The sequence below is a fragment of the Balaenoptera borealis genome, assembly GCF_965194805.1.
Source record: "Balaenoptera borealis genome assembly, chromosome: 16".
In the NCBI taxonomy this organism is placed as follows: Eukaryota; Metazoa; Chordata; class Mammalia; order Artiodactyla; family Balaenopteridae; genus Balaenoptera; species Balaenoptera borealis.
In genome coordinates, this window is record NC_138872.1 from 29,935,487 (window position 1) to 29,958,736 (window position 23,250).

Genomic DNA, 23,250 nt, shown 5'->3' on the forward strand with positions numbered 1-23,250 from the left:
ACTAGATTTCAGTCTTTAGTGAGCCTGTGCCTCTAGGCTGTGACCTTCACAAGAGCTTCTCAGCCTTCTCCCCCAGCCTTTGGTGACACAAGAAGTCTAGAGGTGGCTGGAGTGGGGGTATTTCCATTCCTCCAGGTCAATAAAGCTGGTAAACTCTAGTCAGTTAGGCTCACTCTGGTAAAATAGTTTCCCTGGAGCATAGGTGTAAAGGAAAAACTCTGGTTTTTTTCTTTCCCACATAAGGAAAACCCCAATTCTTCCCTACTGTGAGTTTCTTCCCTATATGTCTCCTTTACTACTCACACAGAACACTTCACTTCTGATATTTCTTGTCACCAAATGTATGGAAGTTTTCCCTTACAACAATGTGACACTAGCTGGGTGTCCCACAGTATAAGTCAATTCTGACGCTACCTACTCAGACCCCACAGGCTTATTCCCCCAAGACTGCAACCTACCCCCACTTCAGATACCAATCACAAGCCCAGGTCCTTCTGACCAACCAGCTATAGATCCAAGGTTCCAAAGACCCCCTCCTTGGGTTCAATTAATTTGCTAGAGTGGCTCACAGAACTCAGAGAAATATTTATTTACATTTACCAGTTTATTAAAGGATATAATAAAAGATACAGAGTAACAGCAGATGAAGAGATACATGAGGCAAGGTCTGGGAGTTGGAGTGTGTCACCCTCGCAGTATGTGGATATGTTTACCCATCAAGAAGCTCTCCCAACCCACTGTTATTGGGATTTTATGGAGACTTCCTCACATAGGCATCATCAATTCTTAACTTCATTTCTAGCCCCTCTCTCCCATCTTGAGGATGGGGGTGGGGCAGGGCTGACAATTCCAAGCTTCTAATCATGGGTTGGTCTTTCTGGTGACCAGCCCCCAGCCAGCCATTCAGGAGCCCATCAGGATCACCTCATTAGAAGAATAGATGTTCCTAGTGCTCTTAGGATTTTACAAAGAGTTTAGGACCTCTGTGCCTGGAACTGGGGACAGAGACCAATATATATTTCTATTATCTCACAACAGGCCTTTGTTAAAGAGAACAGGACACTCTGGGTTACTTTTCATATTTTAAAATGAGTACTTTCCCCTCCCCCTGCTGGAAGCACCATGGATTTTCCTCCAGTCTTCACAGTGAGAACCTGCTAGTGCTCCCAGGAGGTAAAATTCACGAAAGTGTGCCCCCTCCTCCAAAGACTGGGCCCCATAGTTTTTAACTCTCAAACTAGTACACAATAAGCCTCCAGCATTTCATCAATTACAGTTTGTATTCCTACCAGTAATAGCCATGCTTTTTATCTTCTATATTCTGATCCTTTGGCACCTTGAGGCTTTGTTGACCCTGGAGGGACAGCCCTCCCAGTTTTAGCTAATTCTTAGAGATAGCAAACAACTCATCTGCAAGCTTTCCTTTCGTATGCAAACCAACCAACCCAGAGTTTATAACCTCAGCCTTTATCAGGCTCATACTCTGGGCCTCTATCCACCCGCCCTATTCACCCCAGGGCCTGGTACCAGACAACTAGGGAATGCCCCTATGCTCCAGGGTCCACTGAAATTATCCAAATTAGCCAATCCTAACCCTGTTTACCCTGCCTCACCTTTTCCTTTCCTTAGAAACCATAATAAAGGCTCTTGCCCACATTTTTCCTCTCTGCCTTGCTACTGACTGAACCTTGTGCTTCCTCATGTGGCCCTATGTGACATGGTGTTGCTTGGGATCTGTAAGTATAAAAACCTCTTCCTCCATGACAGTCATTTCCATGTCTGAGTATTTTACCATACCTAATTAAAATAAGTCCTGAATACTCTCCCTTTAAGCACTACAAGCCCTGGCTCCCATGGAGGGCTTCTGCTCAAGGTAAGCTATGATTCTCTGCCTCTCCAGTTTGCGGACAGTAGCTTGCCCTACAAACTCAATTCTCTGATGGATCTAAGAAGAATTGTTTTTCAGTTTGTTCAGCTTTTTTCTTGTTGGTAGGATGGAGCTCTTTACACATTGGAGTGAAACCCGGAAGTCCAATCATTCCATTTTTTACCTATTTTCTCTAACTTCTTAGCCAAAGCAGAACAATTCTTTTTCCAGTATCCTTTATGATTACAGTTTCTTGAAGTATCTTTATCAAGGAACTCTGTCCATTGGGGTTTGAATACTGAATGAGACCTTTATAAAAGCACAAAACTGACCATGTCACCTCTGCTTAAAACTTTTCTGGCGTCCTTCCTACCCACTCACTACCTAACCCTGCCCTATACCCACTCGCTGCACACACACACACCCACACACACTCTATTTTCACTCTAGGTCTCAGCTTAGAAGTTTCTTTCTCCAGAATATCTTCCTCAGGTTTGGGTGAAGCCCACCACTGTGCTTCTTGGATTCTACCAGTATCCTAGTTTGAGATCCAAGAAGAGAACTCTGGATAGTTTATCTCTGAACCACAGAGCAAATTCTGTTTGCTAAATCCAGCATGCTCCCCTTACATCACACTTGTATAGATATTATCTCAGTTGGATTTACCTACCACACTTTGAGATAGATGCCTATAGATAAATCAGGTCCCCTGGAAGCAGAGCCTGAGATGGGGATTCTTGTGCATGTGATTTATTGAAGGCAGCTCTCAGGAGACAAGGAGTAAGGGAAGCAGGACAGATCAAGGGAAGGAGCTGAGCAAAGCTGTGTGTTCAGCTGGGGTCTAGCCTCTGCCTGATCCCATGGGGAGCTCTGGAGAGTGAATGAACCACAGACTTGCTCTGCCTGTAGGCCAGAGGACTGGACTTTTTGTACCCCATATCAGCTAGCAATTGGCTGTCAGCTGACTCGAGGAGAGGGGAGGGATGTAAACTCCCAGACATTTCCCAAGATGGTTTCCATCAACCATGGGCTCCCTTGGGAAAGGAGAAGCTGTGAACTGTAAGAGCCAACATGTACAGCAGCTAAGGGACAATGCCACAGCCAGATAATGGAGATCTGGGTAGACCACCAACAGCATACTCACGAGAAAACTGACTCAGAGAGAACAAGAAACCTGCCCAGTGTTACCGAGGTAATAACCAGCAGAGCAAGGTTTCAGGCCCAAATATCCAGACTCTGAATCCCCAGCTTACTCTGCCCAAATCCACCAGTGACCAGTTTTGGTTGCTGTTTCACGGGGTGGCTTGCTTCTCAGAATGTAAAGCTCAAGGGTCAGGGAGCAGCGAGGAAAACTCTCTGTGGCTGCTACATTGCATGCACAACCTTGAGAGGCTGGAAAAGGAGTGGACAGAGGCAAGAATTTGAGAACCTGGGACTCCTTGTCCTGGACTCCATCACTGATGGGACTGCTGCTCGGGATGCTGGGTGACGAAACTCCACTCTGCCCTGCCCTGCCCAAAGTTGGGGCTCTCACAGCTCTGTTGGGAAAATCTCCCTAGTCATTGCAGAAAAGCCTGGATGGGGAGCCACTGTGAAAAGTGAGAACCTGTGCTCTGCAGCCAGATCAGGTTCCAGGTGATGCCCACATAGAGCACAAAAATGGCAAGGCAGGCTGGAGGCGGGAGGGAAGGAGGAGGGCCTTTGTTGAGTACCTCTCATGAGTCAGACCCTTTATTCCTGTTTTAAATTAACCTAACTATGTAGGGAAATAGTGGCTACTAGAGCCGTTTTACAGGTGAGGAAACTGAGGTGCAGAAAAGTTAAGTAATTTATCTGTGATCACAGAGATAAGTAAATGATAGAACTGATATTTTCAGGCAGACTGGCCTAGCTCCAAACCTGTGTTCTTTATACGAGTAAAAAGATCTTATTTCTGGATAAGAATATCAGAGTAATGACGTCCGTTCTCAGAAGTCAGTCACTGTGTCATGTTCATTAACAAGCTGATGGAGTAGTAACATCCCCATGTTAGAGATGAGCTGAGACTCAGAGAGGTTAAGTGACTGGCTCAAAGACACCCTGCTAGTAAGTGGTGGAGAGGTTGCTTATGAATACCAGAACCTCATTACAATTTTTCCTGCATTTAATGTGTAACTGCCCAGATGGGATAGTTGTGCTTATTACACTAGGTGTTGGGCAAGCTGCTGGGGAAAGTTCACACTGTAGAGTAGATTCTGCTCAGCCGGGCCATTTGCCAGTGCTATAAAGTCATGGTTTAAAATAACAGCAACAACGTGGGAGCAGCGCTGAGGCACAGGATGGGAACCGACTCCGCTGCTCTCACCCCACCCCCACCCCGCCCCATCCCTTCCCTCGTGCCAGGTGGGGCACATGAGGGGACAGCCCTTGGAGAATGGAGCCAGCAGGCCCTCCGCGTCTCAGTCTTCCAGCCTTACCAAACAGAGGCTCACGCTTGGCCTCGGCCCTGGGCGTCAGGAGAGGACTGAGCTCTGACCCAAGGGACTGCACCCCCAAGCAGAGGAAGGCATGTGTCTGGGTCTCTAGCTGAGGTTTAGGTGAGAGTGTGGGAGTGCCAGCCGGTCAGAGGAGGGAGACATTAGCTCTCAGCCGAGACCAGAGGCTCTGTCTGAAAGAGGTGGCTTTTGGAACCAATAAGCTCCAGGAAGCATCTTGAACATCTGATTTCTCACAGCTGGGGGCACTTTCCTGGGGTCGAGGCCCGTGAGGCCAGAACTGTTCATTCCCTGCCCCTGCAGGTGACAGGGCCGGGAGGAGACCCTCGAGGAAGCGGACTTACAAAGCCAAGAACGCGCCGGGCAGGCGCCAAGCCCCACCTGGCCAGAAGGAGCAGGCCGGGGGCAGCCCGGGGTCGGGGTCTCCCCGGAGGAAGCAGGCAGAGCGCAGGGGACGACACAGAGAGCAGCTGGGGGAACGGGAGCGAGGCTCGGCAGAGAAGACCTGCGGAGGGAGGAGGAAGAGGGACGGGAGAGCTTCCCTCCGGGAGCACCAAGCACCTCCAAAGAAGGAAAAGGAGGTGCCGAGGAAGGAGGAGATGTGGAAGCAGCTGAAGAAACACAGGTATGTTGTGACCAGGCTTCAGGCGCGTTTCAATCCGCGCTCTCCCTCTCCTTCCAGCCCTGCTTCCTCCCTTGATACGGGCCAGGTGTCTTCTTCCCCCCTCATTCTCTCCCATAAACGGGCGGCCCCTGCTCTCTTTTCTTTGTCCCTGCCTTTGCCCCTGCCAAGCTCTTCGCGGCTGGGGGCGGAACCGGGATGAGGATCACAGCCATCTCAGGTTGACTGGCCACTGCACACTCTCCGACTCAAACCCCTCCTGGAGCGCAGGTACAAGTGGAGCTCTGAGTGGGGAGGTGACATGGCAGCAGGGTGAGAAAAGATCCCAATTCTCCTCAATTTCAGCTGGTGACTCACCACAGCTCTTGATGAGGAGCTGAGAGAAATGAACAAAATTGGATTTAGGAGTCATTCCAGGGCTTAAGCACACCATTTCCTAAGCTGACCTGTGTCCTCTTCTGTGAAATGTGGCTTTGATCTAGAAGAACTTCAAAAGTTCTACCAGCTCTGAAATTCTAGGATTTGGGGGTTTGATTTACTTGCTGTGTTTCCTTTGTTCCATTAGCATCTGCATACAGGGGTTAGTAGATAGAGCCAGTTTATGGAATCAGCAAGTTGGGATTTTAGTTTCATTTTTTGCTACCAATTTTGATGGGACATCTCCCTCTCTTTGCCTCCCTCTTCCACTTTACTTTGCATCACTTCTCAGGATGTTCTAAGAATCCCCATTGATAATGGGCTGGGAGGCTTTGGAAACAGAGATACCAGGACTATGGCAAAGAGCTGATGCTCCTTCCCATGGTTTCTAATAAACCTTCCTTGTCCACACCCTCACTCAGGTGTTCCACTGTACATCTCCAACTTTACAGAGAGGAAATTAAGGCCCACAAAAGGGGCCACTGATTTCTTCTGTCACCCCTGCCAGCCATCCCTGGCTCAGTTAGGGCTTTTGTCTAATGTCTGGTTGTCCCTAGACCTGAGCTAACAGGGTAAAGGGTGCATGGTGTCCTTAGCAACTTAGAGAGGACTTGAATGCATTACTGACAGGCCCCAGAGTGTCCGGAACTTTAGAAGGAGGTGGTCCCAATCCTGTCTGGATGGCAGATGCAAAGTAAGGGATGCAGACAAGGACTCATTTGTACCATTTTCAGCTGAGTGCCATGGCAGGGTATAGAGAGATGAAAAATATCCAGTCCTGTTCCTCAGAAACTGACAGTCTAGCAGGGGAGGTAGGACATGGGCATCAGCTTATCACAACACAAAGCAGAAGGCAATATGTATGCAAGAAAGGATTTGATGAAGAGCATGTTGCTGGGAAGCTGGGGTTCCTCCACGAAGAAGGTAAATATTTCAATAAGACTTTGAAGCCCAGGTGGAATTTGAACAAGCAATGACTGAATGTCCCACCCCCCTACCACCACCCAAACTGAGGGAACAACTTATGCAAAGACTCAAAGGCAGATATCCTGGGGTGGTGGGGATGGTGAGATATGGCAAAAAATCCCCGTGCTCTAGGCTTTCCAGCATTTAAGAGCTAGGGTCCCCCCCCCCCTTCTCCACCTCACTCCTGTGACCTCTCCTTGCTCCTCAGGAGTTGATCAGAAGCTAAACTCACAGAGGCAAACTGGTCTCTAAAACCTGTGGTAACCCAAGCCCACATCCTGATATTTCCATTTATCAAACGTGCTAAAAAGGCTGGCCAGGCCCTTCTCCAGCCCCTCCCTCACCCCCTGTCAGCTGCTGCCATCTCAGCTGAGAGTCAAGCCTTTTCATGAGCGAAGGAGGCTGTGAGTAGCACAGACAAGAACTTGGATTTTGTGGCAGGCGAGCACACAGTCTTGTCTGGGAGATGGTGAGGGTCATACCCTCCAGCTGGAAGGTCTCTGCAGCTGTGCTGTTCCATACAATAGCCACTAGCCACATGCTAGGCATTTGAAATGTGGCTGGTGTGACTGAGGAACTGAATTTTTAATTCAATTTAATTTTAATCTGATGTTAATACCACTGAGTTAAAAAATTTACTTAACTTGGACAGACAGATGTAGTTCTGAAGTTGATTTAACTTTGAAGCCAAAGCATTTCTTCGGGGAAAAAAAAAAAAAAAAAAAGACAAACTAGTTTTGTCAGTGCAGATGTGAACATCAAAGGAAAATTATATTCTGTTACTTTATTCATTTACAAGGAAACTTTTAAGTATGTCTAAAACAATTTGGATATGTAAATCTACTTTTTCAACTAAATTTTATGAAATCCAAGTACAGATTAAATATGTTCAAGGAAAATTTTGTGCCTGAATTGACATCCACGGTGAGTACAAGATGAACACTGGGTTTTGAAGACAGTACAAAAAGACTGTAAAATGTCTCATTAATAATTTTTACACCGATTACATTACTGTAATTATAAATTATAAATTTTTCATATACTGGGTTAAATGAAATGTATTATTAAAATTAATATGGCCATGTCCTTTTACCATATCAATATAGCGACTAGAAAATTTAAAATTACGATACATGGCTCACATTATATTTCCACTGGTCAGCCCTGCACGAGCGAGGGTGTGCAGCGCGGGGAGGACTCAGAGGCGTGGAGTTTGAGGAGGCAGCCCTCGAGGGGCCCTGGGCTCCAGCAAGAAGGGTGGCCTCCTCTGCCAGGTGGGGGGAGTCGCGGAGGGCTCTGAGCGGCACAGGCCTGTGAGGGCAGGAGCTGGGAGTGTCTTGCGGTGGGCTCCTCACATCCCACAGTGCCCCCGAGGACCCCCGCCGCCTCCTCACTCCCCTCTGCTCCACCCCGCCTCTGCTCCAGGTCATCCTCCTCGGCCTCCAGCACCTCCGGTGGGGAGCCTCTGTCTGAGGAGGAACTGGCCCGGATTCTGGAGCAGGTGGAAGACAAGAAGAAGCTCATCGCCACCATGCGGACCAAGCCCTGGCCCATGGCGACGAAGCTGGCGGAGCTCAGGTGAGCAGTGGTGGTCGGCCAGGGCCCTCCCCGTCCAGAAGGCTCAGCTCCTCTGACGGGCGCGGGAGTCCCTTCCTCCTCTCCACTCCAAGGGGGCTCAACAAGAAGGGGGGTTCACCCTCCCACCCTGCTTTGGTCACCTCATCCCCAGCACGCAACTGGCCATCGGGCCCTGCCGTTGGCCAGCACCGAGCAGGGCCTGGCGGAAGACAAGGAGGATCGTGGCCCTCCGGCTACGCACCCCCTCCACTGCCAGGCCACCTCTCTGTCCCGCGCCCCACCTGGTGGCTTCCGCACCTCCCTCACAACCAAAAAGACATGCCTTCCTTGGGGGCGGGGGGGGACTTTCCATGACCCCCATCTCAACAAGTTCAGACCTCTTTTGTGTTCTCTAAGCACTAGAATCTCTCCCCGTGTCATACACTCACCCTTGCAGTGTGGAGAGCAGGCGGAGGGGCTGTCTTAGCTACACTTGTGTCCCAAATGCCTAACACAGGGCCAAGCTTGCAGTGAGGTTCCATGAACATTGCCTGGCCTGGTGCCCACGCCCCTGACTCCTATTTGCAACTCAGCTATTTCCCTGGTTTCCATATCATGGGCCAGCCCACCATGCATTTTATGGCTCTTGACTCTCTGCTGCAGTTTTGAGAGAAGAGCAGGACGTTTTTCCTAAAAAAGTCCCATTCAGTGTTACCATCTTCCCCCAAGTCCCACCTCGGTCTTTCTGCCACAAGATTGGAATGGCTCCCTTCCTCCTTCCCTCTGTATAAGAAGCCATTTTCCCTGGTTCCTCTCACACCTGATTTTCCTCATTGCTCAAGTCAAATGCCTCGCCCTTTATCACATAGAACAATTTGGCAGACATATATATTTTTTTTTAAATAAATTTATTTATTTATTTATATTTATTTTTGGCTGTGTTGGGTCTTCGTTTCTGTGCAAGGGCTTTCTCCAGTTGCGGCGAGCGGGGGCCACTCTTCATCGCGGTGCGCAGGCCTCTCACCGTCGCGGCCTCTCCCGCTGCGGAGCACAGGCTCCAGACGCGCAGGCTCAGTAGCCGTGGCTCACCGGCTTAGTCGCTCCGCGGCATGTGGGATCTTCCCAGACCAGGGCTCGAAGCCGTGTCCCCTGCATTGGCAGGCAGATTCTCAACCACTGCGCCACCAGGGAAGCCCTTGGCAGACATATTTTGACGTTCAGCCTCACTGTGTCTCGGAGGCACAGCAAAGATGCTGGCTGTGCAAACCCTGACTAGGAAGGAGCCTGGTAAACAGAGCTTACTCCACTGTCTTGCAAATTATTACGTTGTCTCCAACTCAGCTGCAGGAAGAAATGCCTCCCTTCGGTGCCTACAGGCCAGTGCTGACCAACAGAACTTTCTGGGATGATGGAAATGTTCTAAATCTGCACTAATAGAGTAGCCTCCAGTCACATGAAACTAGTGAGCACTTGAAAAGTAGTCAGTGCAATTGAGAAACTGAATTTCTGTTTTATTTCATTTATTTAAATTTAAGTCATCACAGGTGAATGGTGGCGACAGTTTGGGCAGTAGGTACAGCTTCAGGCAGCAGGCTGTCTGCCTTCCCAGCTCCCTTTTTCTGAGTCTCTTCTCCCTGCTCCCCCAGAGCCGAGTTCTTCCTCCTTCCATCTGTCGGTCTAACAGAACCTCATCCCCACTCAGGTGTCACCGGAACACATCTTTTATTAACAGTGGAAAAAGAGCAACCTTGATGCTTATGGAAATGAGATCTCCAGCTGGCTGGAAGTCTCTGGGACCATGAAAATCCCTGAGGGCCATTCAGCTGCCCTGAGGAGAAGTCTGCATCTCCTCCAGACCTGGGGGCAGGGTTCCTGCTCTTGGTGGGGGTGGGAAGTGGCTAAGGCCCTAGAAGCTGAAAAGACTCTTGTCTCTCCCACTGGAGCAGGTCTCCCCTCCTTTTCCCTCTTGCAAGACTCCTTATCCCAGACTCAGGCTCTCCAGCCTCTGGGTCTCAGCTCCACTGGTGCCTCTGCCCTCCCACCTGGCTAGTTCCTACCCTCTGAGACTCAGGCCAGGTGTCCCCTCTGCAGGGAAGTCCCCATTTCCCCTCCCTGCATTCAGGCTGAGTTAGTTACTGCCTCTTTGACCCCTAAGGCCCTCACTTGACTGGATGCTCTTGTTTGCAGAGCTGTTTCTTATTCATCTTTTAATATTCTTTCTTTTTTTATATATTGCCAACATTTGCTGAGTGCTCCCTATGTGCCAGGCACTGTTCTGAGTGCTGGGTGTGTAACAATTCATTTAATCCTCATAATCACCCTTTGATGTAAGTACCATTATTATTGCCCCCATTTTACTGATGAGCAAACTGAGACACAGAGCAATCTAGTAATTTGTCCAAGGCTAAACAGTGGGTTTAGTGGTCTGGCCAGAATTTGAACTCAGGAATTCTGCCTCCAGAACTTGCACTCTTAAATTGTAACTGCTTCTCTAGGATTACTAGACATTCTAGAATACACCCCTTTGCCTCCTGTATGATTTCCTCTTCTGGCAGTAAAGTCTTCAGTTGCAGATCTGCAGATAGCATCCCCAGACTACATCTTTTTTTAGAAGCAATGGTGTGGGGACCCCAGTCTCTGACCCACTCAGGCAGCTGGCACAGTTGTTGTAGACAATCAAAGAAGGATGGCAAGGCATAAAGAGCAACAGCAGGGAATTGGGGCAAGCCTGTCTTCACACCTCTACCATACCTGATGGTTTGACTGGCTATTCAATCCCCCTCAGGCTGGTTTCCTTCCCTTAACTTCTCTGAGCCTCACAGCTGTCTTTTGTAAAGTAGGAATAATAATATCTACCTGCAGAGTTGTTCTGAGAAATAAAAAATATTTAAGTACCCAGCATATACTATGCAATTAATAGATAGTAGTTATTGCTATTAAAGCTTGAACATCTTGTTCCAGACACTGTGCTGAACCCTGAGAGATGAGGATGGGGAACAAAGATGAATCAGAGAAGACATTATTAATGTACATCATTAATAATGACACGAGGCAGGCTGTGATGTTGGCAAAAGAGTTTCTAGTGCCCATGAGTCAGGGATGTTTGCTTTAATCATAGAATTAATCAGGTATGTCACTCAGCTTTGTCAGAAACCTAATGTGTTAGAAAATTACCCAAAGTGAGATCTGAAGAATTCCACTTCTAGGAAGATGGAGTAGATATACTTCTCCATAGTCTTCCCACTAAGTACAACTGAAACCCTGGATATTATGTGTAAAGCAAACATAAGAGACTCAGAAAGGTGGAGAGAAGAAAGGCAGACTGGCTAAGGACCTCGGGGTCAAATGAATGACAGAGTATTGAGTTCCAATTTTCCTTTTTGCCTGTATATCCAGACTGGATATTGGAGAAGCTGGCTGCCCCCAAACACTAACAGACACACACAAAAGCACCTCAAGAAAAGTCTGCTGTCTCTAGCCAAAGGACCAGAAAAGGGACAGCCTGGGAAGACAGAAGACTTGTAAACAATAACAACCCTACTCCTGCCAAACACCATAAACAAATGAGCAGCTGTAGCCCCAGCCTGGCAGCAAAAGCCAAGTGGAGAAGCCTACATTTCCTCCCTTGCCAGGCTGTAACATGGTGCCCCTAACACCCCCATCAAATGTCAGAGAAGGCCAAGTGAGGAGCAGGGACTCTCATCCCCACTGGGCAGTAATGAGCCCTCCCTCTCCCTGTGGTGTCAGTGGAGACTACATGGGGAGTCTGAACTTTCACCACCACCTGACAGTAACAAGGTATCTCTTCAAGCCAGGAGGATATGAGTGGAAGGCTTGTGGGAGCCTGAACTCCCATCCCTGCTCAGCAGTAACAAGGAGCTCCAGCCCAGCCCCAGGTATCAAAGGAGGCCAAGTGAATAATCTGGACTTCCACCTAGAAGTAAGCAGGCAGCATCCCCCTTCACCTATTGGAGCAGTGTCAGAGGAGGCCTGCTAAAACACAATATTTAAATAAGATCCAGAGTCTCATAACATAATATCTCAAATTCCAGGCTTCAGTTGAAAACTCACTCATCATACCAAGAACGAGGAAAATCTCAAGCTTGAATGATAAAAGATAATCAACAGATGCTAACATCAAGAGGACATATATGTTAGAATTATCTGACAAAGATTTTAAAGAAACCATCATAAAAATGTTTCAGTGAGCAATTATGAACACATGAAACAAATGAAGAAATAGAAAGTCTCAGAAAATGAATAGAGGATATAAAGAAGAACAACTGGAAATTTTAGAAGTAGAAAATATAGTAACTAAAACTTTTTAAAGCTCAATGAATGGGCTCAACAGCAGAATGGAGAGAACTGAGTAGAGAATCAATGAAAGTGAAGGTAGAACAAGACAAATCAATCTGAACAACAGAGAGAAAATAGTCTGGGGAAAATAGTGAACAGAGCCTCAGGGACATGTAGGATTATTATAAATGATCTAACATTAGTGTCTCCTCCAAATCCCTAGATGATGAAAGAAAAAAATGGTGTCTCAAAAGAAGAGAAAGAGGGTGGGACTGAAAAAGTCTTCAAAGATACAATGACTGAAAATTTCTTAAATTTGGCAAAACTTACAGATTCAAAAAGCTAAACAAAACCCCAACAGGATAAATCCAAAGTAATCCATGCCAATACACACCATGGTCAAACTTCTGAATACTTTTAAGAGTCAGAGAGAAACAATGCATTACTATAAAGGAAAAACAGTTAGAATGACAGCAAATTTCTCATCAGAAACCATGGAGGACAGAGGAGGTGACATAAAGATTCTTCAAGTGCTAAATGAAAAGAATTGTCAGTCCAGAATTCTATATCCAGCAGAAACATCCTTCAGGAATAAAGGAGAAATCAAGACATTCTGAGATGAACTAAAAGAATATGTCACCAGCAGACCTACCATAAAGTATAACTAAAGGAAGTTCTCTAAACATAAAGGAAATGGTAAAAGAAGGAATCTTGGAACATCAGGAAGGAAGAACATGGTGAGAGCAAAAATCTTGGAAAATACCATGGATTTACCTTCTCCTCTTGATTTTTAAAATTATGTTTGACAGTTGAAGCAAAAATTAAAACACCACCTAATGTGGTTCTCAACAATGCAGATGAAATAGTTAAGACAATTATAAATGGGGAGGATAAAGGGACATAAAGAGAAATAAGATTCTACACTTCATTCTAAATAGTAAAATGCACCAGTGGATTTTGATAATACATAGAGATAGCTAGCTAGCTAGCTAGCTAGGTAGACAGATAGATAACAGATAGATGGATGGCAGATAGAGATAGACATATAGTAATACCTAGAGCAACTATTGAAAAGGCTATACAAATTGATATACTCGAAAACACTGTAGGTAAAACAACATGGAATCCTAAAAAATATTCAAGAAGACAGGGAAAAAGGAAAGCAGAAATGAAAAACAGAACAAACAGAAAACAAGAAATAAAATGACGTGTTTAAACTGTAACATATAAATAATTACATTACATGTTAGTGGTCTAAATACATCAATTAAAAGACAGAGATTGGCAGACTGGATTTAAAAGATGACCCGGGGCTTCCCTGGTGGCGCAGTGTTAAGAATCCTCCTGCCAATGCAGGGGACAAGGGTTCGAGCCCTGATCTGGGAAGATCCCACATGCCGCAGAGCAACTAAGCCCATGTGCCACAACTACTGAGCCTGTGCTCTAGAGCCTGTGAGCCATAACTGCTGAGCCCGCATGCCACAACTACTGAGCCTGTGCTCTAGAGCCTGTGAGCCATAACTACTGAACCCGCGTGCCACAACTACCGAAGCCCGCATGCCTAGAGCCCCTGCTCCACAACAAGAGAAGCCGCTGCAATGAGAAGCCCACGCACCACAACAAAGAGTAGCCCCCACTCGCCGCAACTAGAGAAAGCCCACGCACAGCAACGAAGACCCAACACAGCCAAAAACAAAAATAAATAAAATAAATAAATTTATTTAAATAAATTAATTAATTTAAAAAAATAAAAGATGACCCAACTACATGCAGTCTATAAGAAACTCACTTTAAATATATCGTATGTTGAGAGTAAAGGGTGGAAGAAAATATACCATGCAAACCTTAACCAAAAGGTAGCAGGAGAAGCTATGTAAATATCAGACAAAGTCAATTTCAGAGTAAAGAAAATTACCAAGGACATAGAGAAACACTACATAATGATAAAAGGGTCAATCCACCAAGCAAACAGGACAATCCTAAATGTATATGCACCAAAGAGATCAGTGGTTTGGATTCTACAGAGTATTAATTTTCCAGTGCTACGTAATAAATTACCCCAAAACTTAGTAGTTTAAAACAATAATAAACACTTATTATCTTCTGTTGGTCAGAAATTCCAAAGCAGCTTAGCTGGGCAGTTCTGACTTGGAGTCTCTCATAAGGTTGAGTCAAGGTGTTGGTCAGGGCTTCAGGCTTCAGATGACTGGGGCTGGTGAATCCACTTCCAAGGTTGCTCACACAAATGGATGACAAGTTGGTTCTGTTTGTTAGTAAGGGCCTCAGTTTCTCTCCATACAGGCCTCTCCACAGGCTGCTTGAGTGTCCTCATAACATGGCAGCTGGCTTCCCCCAGAAGAGGGGGATTTCAAGGGGGAAGTCACAATACCTTTTATGTCCTAGTCTCAGAAGTCATAAACTGTCACTTCTACCACTTTCTATTCATTGGAAGCACATCGCTAAGTCTGTCCTGCATTCAAGTGGAGGAGAATTCAATTCTTTTTTTTTTGGCTGCGCCACTTGGCTTGTGGGATCTTAGTTCCCCGACCAGGTATTGAACCCAGGCCCTCAGCAGTGAACACGCAGAGTCCTAACCACTGAACAGCCAGGGAATTCCCCAGTTCTACATTTTAAAGGGAGGAATGTCAAATAAGTTGCTGACATAGTTTAAAACCACCACATATGGGAAGCCAGGCATGCTTGGTTAAACTCAACTGCCCTTAAATTGATTCAGTGACACCTCTAGAACAGATGCCATCACCTGGCTCTTCTGAATTTCCACTTAGAGTGAGCTCAGCCTCTGTTTGATCTTTGTCTCCACAACTGAAAAATAAAAACTGCTTCGGGACAGAGGGAGACACCAAACCAACACAGCCCAGATCACCTTCAACCTCTGACCACCTCCAACCTCTAGCCACCTCGCTTTGGCCACCTGTATTCCCTACCTTTGTCTGGTTGTCTTCTGGATTTCAGGCTGGCTGATACATTCTCCCAACGTTCTGCATGGGACAGCAAAGCTCTGTGAGGATGCCATCAAATGCAGGCTGCCCTGCGTCTATTTATACCTCTGCATCTCAAAATTAAGTGTAATTTTGAATCTGATCTCCTTCACCAGGGGCTAGTTTTTGGAGGTATGTAGTCTCTCTGAGAGATGCTTTGGATCAACTTCAGAGTATTCTCATTGTGGAAGGCTGCATTGCTGAGCCCCTTGTCCAGACCCCTGGGGAGCAGAAGTCTCCTCACAGCAGCATCCTGGGCTAGGAAAGAATCCTATCAGCTGCCCACTCCAGGAGCTGCTGTTTCCCCAGAAGGAGAAGGGTGACTGCCTGATAAATGAAATTGCTGTACTTACATGGCATGCATCCACACGTTTAAGTCTCGTAACATTGTCCCCATTTCTAGATGAGAACTGACACCCTGAGAGGCACAGAATCCTGCCTGGCTCTCTCTCTGGCACTAAAGCCACACAATACACCCCTTCTCTCCCAGCAGTAATTGCTGGCCACCCTGACTGTGTCTTCCAAACTGTTATTTGGGCCCCTTTATCGACAAGGAGGGTCTTTCTAGGGCAATGTGAGGGGCTGCTGAAGTGCTGTCTGTGGATGGCTGCCCAGGAAAGCCTTGCCTCAATGGCTTCCTCCTCTCCCGAGTGTTGGAGGGACCTGAGGGGTTGCTAATCACCTGCCAAAAGTGACCTTGAGATCCAGGCCCCTAGAAGTTTCCACAAAGCAAAGGATCTCTCTTCTTTTGCCTTTTTACTTCATTTACCACACACCATCTTGTTTGAGGAAGAGGAGAGATGAGCTTGAAGGAAGTTCCCCATTTGGAAGGAGGGGACAAGGAGGGGACAGAAGCACCCTACAGAAGTAAGATTTGCAGAACTGTTCGGGGAAAAAAAAGAAGAAGTAAGATTTGCAGGGAATTAATTCCCTGGCGGTCCAGTGGTTAGGCCTCCACACTTTCACTGCCGAGGGTGCGGATTCAATCCCTGGTTGGGGAACTAAGATCCCGCAAGCCATGTGGCACAGCCAAAAAAAAAAGTAAGATGTGCAAAACTGTTGGAGGGGAGGGGAAGAAGTAAGATTTGCAACAGTTGGGACGTGCAGTGCAAGAGCCAGTATTTCCATAAACCAACTACTATCTCTAGTAAGAAGAACACTGATCACGTATGACATGTTTAAAGGGGTTTGCTGTAAAAATGTTAGTTGTGGGCTTCCCTGGTGGCGCAGTGGTTGAGAGCCTGCCTGCTAATGCAGGGGACACGGGTTCGAGCTGTGGTCTGGGAGGATCCCACATGCCGCGGAGTGGCTGGGCCCGTGAGCCACAATTACTGAGCCTGCGCGTCTGGAGCCTGTGCTCCGCAACGAGAGGCCGCGATAGTGAGAGGCCCGCGCACCGCGATGAAGAGTGGCCCCCACTTGTCACAACTAGAGAAAGCCCTCGCACAGAAACGAAGACCCAACACAGCCATAAATAAATAAATAAATTAAAAAAAAAAAAAAAAAATGTTAGTTGTGATTATTTATATACTTTCAGTGGATCCAAAAAAGCTTGCTGTGTCCATCATAACTGTTAGATCAGTTGTTCTCTTTGCAGTGAATGGTCCTCAGAATTTGCACCCAGCGTTGGGCAGGGCCCTCTGTTCTCCTAAGGGCTCTCTGGGCATCTGGACACAGTCTGGACATTGAGAAGAGAAGCATTTGGTGCCAGGCTCAATGGCTCAGGCATAAGAGCTGGCCCTTACTTTTTTTTTTTTTTTTTTTTTAATTCATTTTTGGCTGTGTTGGGTCTTCGTTTCTGTGCAAGGGCTTTCTCCAGTTGCGGCGAGCGGGGGCCACTCTTTATCGCGGTGTGTGGGCCTCTCACTGTCGTGGCCTCTCCCGTTGCGGAGCACAGGCTCCAGACGCGCAGGCTCAGTAGTTGTGGCTCACGGGCCTAGCCGCTCCGCGGCATGTGGGATCTTCCCGGACTGGGGCACGAACCCGTGTCCCCTGCATTGGCAGACAGATTCCTAACCACTGCACCACCAGGGAAGCCCTACTTTTGAGAATTTTTATCAGAAGTCTTCAAATCTTAAAAGTTGTCACATTTAAATTCACAAACCTCAAATGCTTAGCAGTCTCTACCCACTCATAAGATATAGGAAGAGGACAAAAATATGAATTTCATGAAAGCATTCTTTGGTGTCTTGGAGTCGTTGGTAGTCACAGATAACTCACTGCCAGAATGAGTGCTGCCTAGGGGGAAAACAGGGGCTGACCCCACAAAGGAGTCTTAATCCCATACAATCCATCTTTTGACCCTGGACTCAGAAGCTAGGCAGTTGGCCTTATTAACATTAGGACATCATTGAGACATCCTAATAAAACCAACCTTGGAGTTAACCCCAGGTTAGAATGTAACTTTGACAGGTGTCAACTACCTGCGTTTGCACTTTGGAGGTGGTGTAGGTTGTTTTGCCAGCAGGGGGCGCTGTAACAACAGCAGCCAGACACACAGGACCCAATGTCTTCTTCCACCCACCCTGAGAAGGACTTCATTCTTCATCTACTTGTGTGGGTTTATCCAGTGGTTCCTGATAAACTGTTTCTGTGGGGGGATGGATGGGGGAACCCTGATTTGGAGCACTTGCTGAATCCCATAGTCTAAATACTCCCACCATGGCCGATTTCAAGCTACCAATAGTTTAATAATTTGTTGGCCAAGTTCCAGAATATTTAACAATCGGTTCTCAGAAGCCAGCCCTCACCAGCTCCAGCACACCACCCAGAATATTTAACAGACAAACCCATCCATGTGTTTCTCGTGCAGTCTTCCTTGGATGTTCACTCACTCATCCAGCGTTCATGCACTCCACAAATACCTACTGACTGCTGTACTGGTTTTTTTATTGCTGCTCTAACAAATTACTACAAGCTTAATAGTTTAAGACAATACTCATTTATTAGCTCACAATTCTGTTGGTCAGAAGTCCAGCATGGTGTGGCTGGATTCTCTGCTCAGGGTTTCACCAGGTTAAAATCAAGGTATCAGCAGGGCTGTGGTTCCCTCCCATCTGGGACTTGAGGTCCTCTTCTAGGTTCCCTGACTTTTGATAGAAATTCATTTTCTTCTCTTGCTTTCCAATGTGGCATCCTCCAGAGGGGCCCCAGCAACAGAGGGTGGAGAATTCTCTTCTAATTTCTCTGATTTCCGCTTTTGCTGCATCTCTCTCTGACTCTTCTGCCTTCCTCTTCTTTTTCTAAGGGCTCACATGATTACACTGGGCCCTTCCAGATATCCAAGGTAATCTCCCTGGTTTCAAGTCGGTAATCTTAATTACATCTGCAGAATCCTTTGTGCCATTCACCAAGGGGCAAAGGTCATGGGAGCCAAAATTCTGCCTACTGGTGCCTACCATGTTCCAATCACTATTCTTGGCATTTGGGAAACTTCAGTGGACAAAACAGACAAAATGCCCTGCCTTCGTGGAACTTACATTCTAACTAGGGATATAAAACACTTAAGGCTTTCAACCACATATACACCCTCATAGTTCAGATTTCTTTTGCTTGGGTGTTAATTGAATTTCTGCCTTTTTCCCCCCGCTAACCAGGGAGGCCCAAGAATTTGTGGAGAAGTATGAAGGAGCCTTGGGAAAGGGGAAAGGCAAGCGACTCTACGCCTATAGGATGCTGATGGCTAAGGTGTGTGGTGCAGAGGCCGCAAACCTGTGGGAGGACTTGCTCAACTCCTGAATCTGGGTGACCATCACAGTGCCTGCCCAGCTGCACCATTTGTGTCCACCTCCCCCAGAATCCTGAGCGTGAGGTCCAGTCAACCATTCCAATTTATCCAGGAATGGAAACCAACCGTATCCTGTCCATTTCTCTCTACTTATCTGTGAGGGCTTCAGTATACTTGAGACTTGTTTCCTCTCCAGTGAAGAACTAAACTCACAGAATTAATGATGTTGAATCCACTGGGATCTTATTTTCCAAACCCCCAAATCAAGACTTTGATTTGGTGGAGACCCAGAGGGCCATGGTGTAATCAGGGTCATACAGAAGGATAACAGTAGTGTTGACGGGGCATTGGGGGCAGCTCTGGTTTATTGAGTTATGCCATAACCTGAGCTTCTGATTCAGGCTAGGGTAATGATCTCTAATTGGATATTTAATGTGGAACTTATGGAAGTATCCTTCCTTTACCTACTGATCTGAAAAACTATCATTTTCATTCACTTAATTCTTATATAAGGCCTTTTGTTTTGTTTGTATATAATGCATTTTGTTTTGTTTTGTTTGCATTCTTTTTTTCCACATGCATTTTTAAAATCACTTTGCCAAGTTCCAGTATAGCCCATTGAGATTTTGATTGGAAATTTTTTTAAATCCTTGATTTAATTTGGGAAGACTTATCTGTACAATATTTAGTCTTTACATCTAAGAATACCGTATACTTCTCGAACCTTATTTTTATATCCTTCAGCAAAGTTTGTCATTTTCTTCATATAGATCTTTTCCATGTCATATGTTATTTCTACAAAATTTATGTTTTGGTTGCTTTTGTGAATGGAATCATTTTTCCATTTATTTAATAACTAGAGATTCCTGTCTGGTTCCCCTATTGTACTCCCTTATTAGTTCTAATCATTTTCATCTGATTGTGTATGTAAAGGTGTTCTTCTTGGGTTCTTCTAAATCATTCCTGTTCTAAAGTGTGGGTTAGCAATCCTAGAATAGTTTCAATTGATGTTGATGATAATAGGTCTCTTTGCTTTTCCATTACTTTAATGAAAATGGCTCTACTGTTTCACACTAAGTTGATGGGAGTTGTTGCCTTGAAATAGATTTTCTTTCTCACAATAAGAAATTATCCTTCTATTTCTAGTTTAATGACTTCCATTTTATTGGAAATAGTTGTTAGATTTTATTAAATACCTTTCCCTTCTGTTCATAAACTTAACTTTTATCAGGCACATCTGATTTTTCAAGTATTTTATTTACAATTTTTACATAAATTTTCATAAGATTGATTCGAATTTATGTGTGTACATACATGCACACACACTATCTTGGCATATTTTAATATTAGGGGTGCACTTGCTTTATAATATTAAACGAATAGCATCACCTCCTTTTTATGCTGTAAATCAGTTTGTAGAGCATGATTTTCATTTTTTTGGAAATTTGAAAGATGACACCCTTAAAACTGTACAGATCAGGAAGCATTTTATAGACTATCTTGATAATTTTTTTTTTTTTTTTTTTTTAGAAATTCACGTTCTTTTATTTATTTTATTTATTTGTTTATGACTGTGTTGAGTCTTCGTTTCTGTGCGAGGGCTTTCTCTAGTTGCGGCAAGTGGGGACCACTCTTCATCGCGGTGCGCGGGCCTCTCACCATCGCGGCCTCTCTTGTTGCGGAGCACAGGCTCCAGACGCGCAGGCTCAGTAATTGCGGCTCACGGGCCCAGTTGCTCCGTGGCATGTGGGATCTTCCCAGACCAGGGCTCGAACCCGTGTCCCCTGCATTGGCAGGCAGATTCTCAACCACTGCGCCACCAGGGAAGCCCTTGATAATTTTTTAATGTTTTTCCAATTGGTGTAGTCAAGTTTTAACTTTTTCTTGGGGCCATTTTGATATTGTATATTCTTCCCCAAACTTGATCATTTCATTAAGATTTTCATATGTATTAACAGAAAGCTTCATATAGGTAGTCCCATAATTACATTTTACATATGTTGAGTTTTAATCTTTTTTATTCCGAATTTTATTTTTTCTTCCTTTTCAGTTATAGTTGCCTGACAACTATCTATGGGTTATTTATTAATTTTATCTAAAAACCATTTACCACTTAACAACTGCACACTCAGAACTTTTTTCCCAACTAAGGAATGGGTTCTTCAAATATACCTGATAAATGGTCTATTCAATCGTGTTTCTATTCTAACAGTTCTAGCTTCTTTGTTAGCAGAAGGATGGCTGCCAACTCTCCATTCTTTGTATTTACTTTCCTTCATGGTTTTTAATTCTTTGCTTTCTCTCTCTTTGCATTCTCAAAACTTTCTCAGGTTTATTCTCAATATCATTGGATCAGTTTTCTTCCGTCTCAAAGTGTAATGTTCATTTTCATTTTATTACTGCACTTTTAGCAACCTTGTAATCAATCCTTCCATACTTCACCTGTAACTTTTTATTTTCCTCCCCCGGCCACGCCATGCAGCTTGCAGGATCTTAGTTCCCCGACCAAATGCGGAGTCCTAACCACTGGACCGCCAGGGATTTCCCCTTCCGTATTCTTTTTTAACTCTCTAAGTGCTAACCTGTACTCTAGAAGCCATATTTTTTGTATCCTACTAAGAATATTGAGCCATCTCTCAAAATTTAATTATGTATCCTGGAGGAAATGCTTTCCAAAAATTTCAAAGAATGACATCACTTCTTCCTTGTTTTGCCGTACTATTTCTCAGGCATCACTGGTTGTTTTTATTTATTCAGATCCAGATTTCATCCATGGACAGGATGTGCCTGTGTCTTGTTCAACCACTGTTTGAAATCTTTTTTCCTATATACAGCTGACTAGCAAGATGACACGCACAGCTAGTAACCCAGTCTGAGGACGGCAGCTACCATCTCACACAGCTCTGAGGAAGGGAGTTGGGGTCTTCTCCCGCACACGCCCAAGCTCAGTTTTCTGATTCTCTAAACCAATGAAGGAAAGAGCTTCAATGCAGAGCTTCTCCCAGGCCCCTCTCTGCCTCTGCCCCCTGCCCCCAGGCATCACCTTTTCAGGCCAAGATGCCCACAGCCTTGAGGGGCTGTCAGGTGGTTGCCAAGTGACCAACTGGCAGGCTATGTCTCCAGGGGCCTCACTTGACAACATTCATTACTCCATTGGTCCTCAGCCTTGCAAGACTATATTTTATACTGATTTTATCAGCACCCTGACAGGGGATCTGTCTCTCGGGGGAGGACTCACATTAATAAAGCTTATGAGACTGATATATAAAACCAGATACCGGATTACTAATCTACAAGGAGGAATAACTGGTGCAAGAACTGAAAAATTTGAAGTCCACATTAACAGTGCCTTTTATTTTTGGTAGTACAGTTAGTTATATGGGAAACTAAACCATAATCCCAATTCCAATCTATTAATTTGCAATGAAAAAAATTACTGCCGTAGAAATCAAAATATTCACAGCCCAGGTGATGGGCAAATGCTTTCCTTATAGACAGACCTAGATAAGAAGCCAAATAAGTCAAGGATGGTTTTTGAGCACAGAATCAGAACTAGGGAAGGGAGAGGAAGCAATGGGGTTGGGGTGTCCATGCCCACCATCTGCCATTCCCCACATCCCTTCCTGTCTTCGGGAGATCTTTGCCGTTATTATCAACCTGTCTTTTGCTTATGAACCCCTCTTCTCCTTGGCATCTGTGACCATTTCCCTCTTCTGACAGGTGGTTTCCTTCCTTATACAGTAATTATCCAATCATGATATAGTCAAGGGCTTCAGGTTTGGAAGCTCGTCTGATTCCTTCAGATAAAATTTCCCTTTTATCCTTTAGCAAATTTACAAAGGAAAATCTCATTTCCTTCATGAATAAGTTCTTTTGAGACTGTTGTAATAATAGAAACTGATCTTAGGATTTTCTCCTTACTTCCTCTTTGCCTGCTGTTTTCTATGAGGTGTTTTTTTTTTTTTCATTCCAAATGGATTTATTTCCAGGGGGTGGGGATGTTGGAGAGAAGCCCCTTGAAGAGTTGACAAATTTTCATGCAGCCAGAAGACAGACAGCTATTCAAGTTTCTGATTGGTACAAAGTGTCGGAGCTGGAATAGACCATGGAAAGGGGCATAATGCCTTCCTAACTACTTTTAGGAAAAAAAAAAAAAAGACAGGCTGCTGTTTCACTAGGAGAAGAATGGGAAACCATGGGCTGAGATCTCTTTACCACTTCCACCAGCCTTGTAGTTTAGCAACAGTTCCTATCAGATTAAGGCACTTGGCTGTCTGCCAAATGTAGGTATGAGAGATGTGAGATTTCTTTTTTCCATTGAATTT

The 23,250-nt window shown here is 45.4% G+C and overlaps 1 protein-coding gene across 1 annotated transcript in view; it reads left to right on the top strand.

The window, feature by feature from the left end:
* The window catches only part of TMC2 (transmembrane channel like 2), an 80,760-nt gene that overhangs the window by 13,724 nt on the left and 43,786 nt on the right, over nt 1-23,250 (top strand). Inside the window, exons 2-4 of the mRNA XM_082361501.1 lie at nt 4,645-4,966; nt 7,772-7,924; nt 18,795-18,885. Of these exons, the coding sequence (XP_082217627.1) occupies nt 4,645-4,966; nt 7,772-7,924; nt 18,795-18,885 (566 nt within the window). The remainder of the gene's footprint in view (nt 1-4,644; nt 4,967-7,771; nt 7,925-18,794; nt 18,886-23,250) is intronic.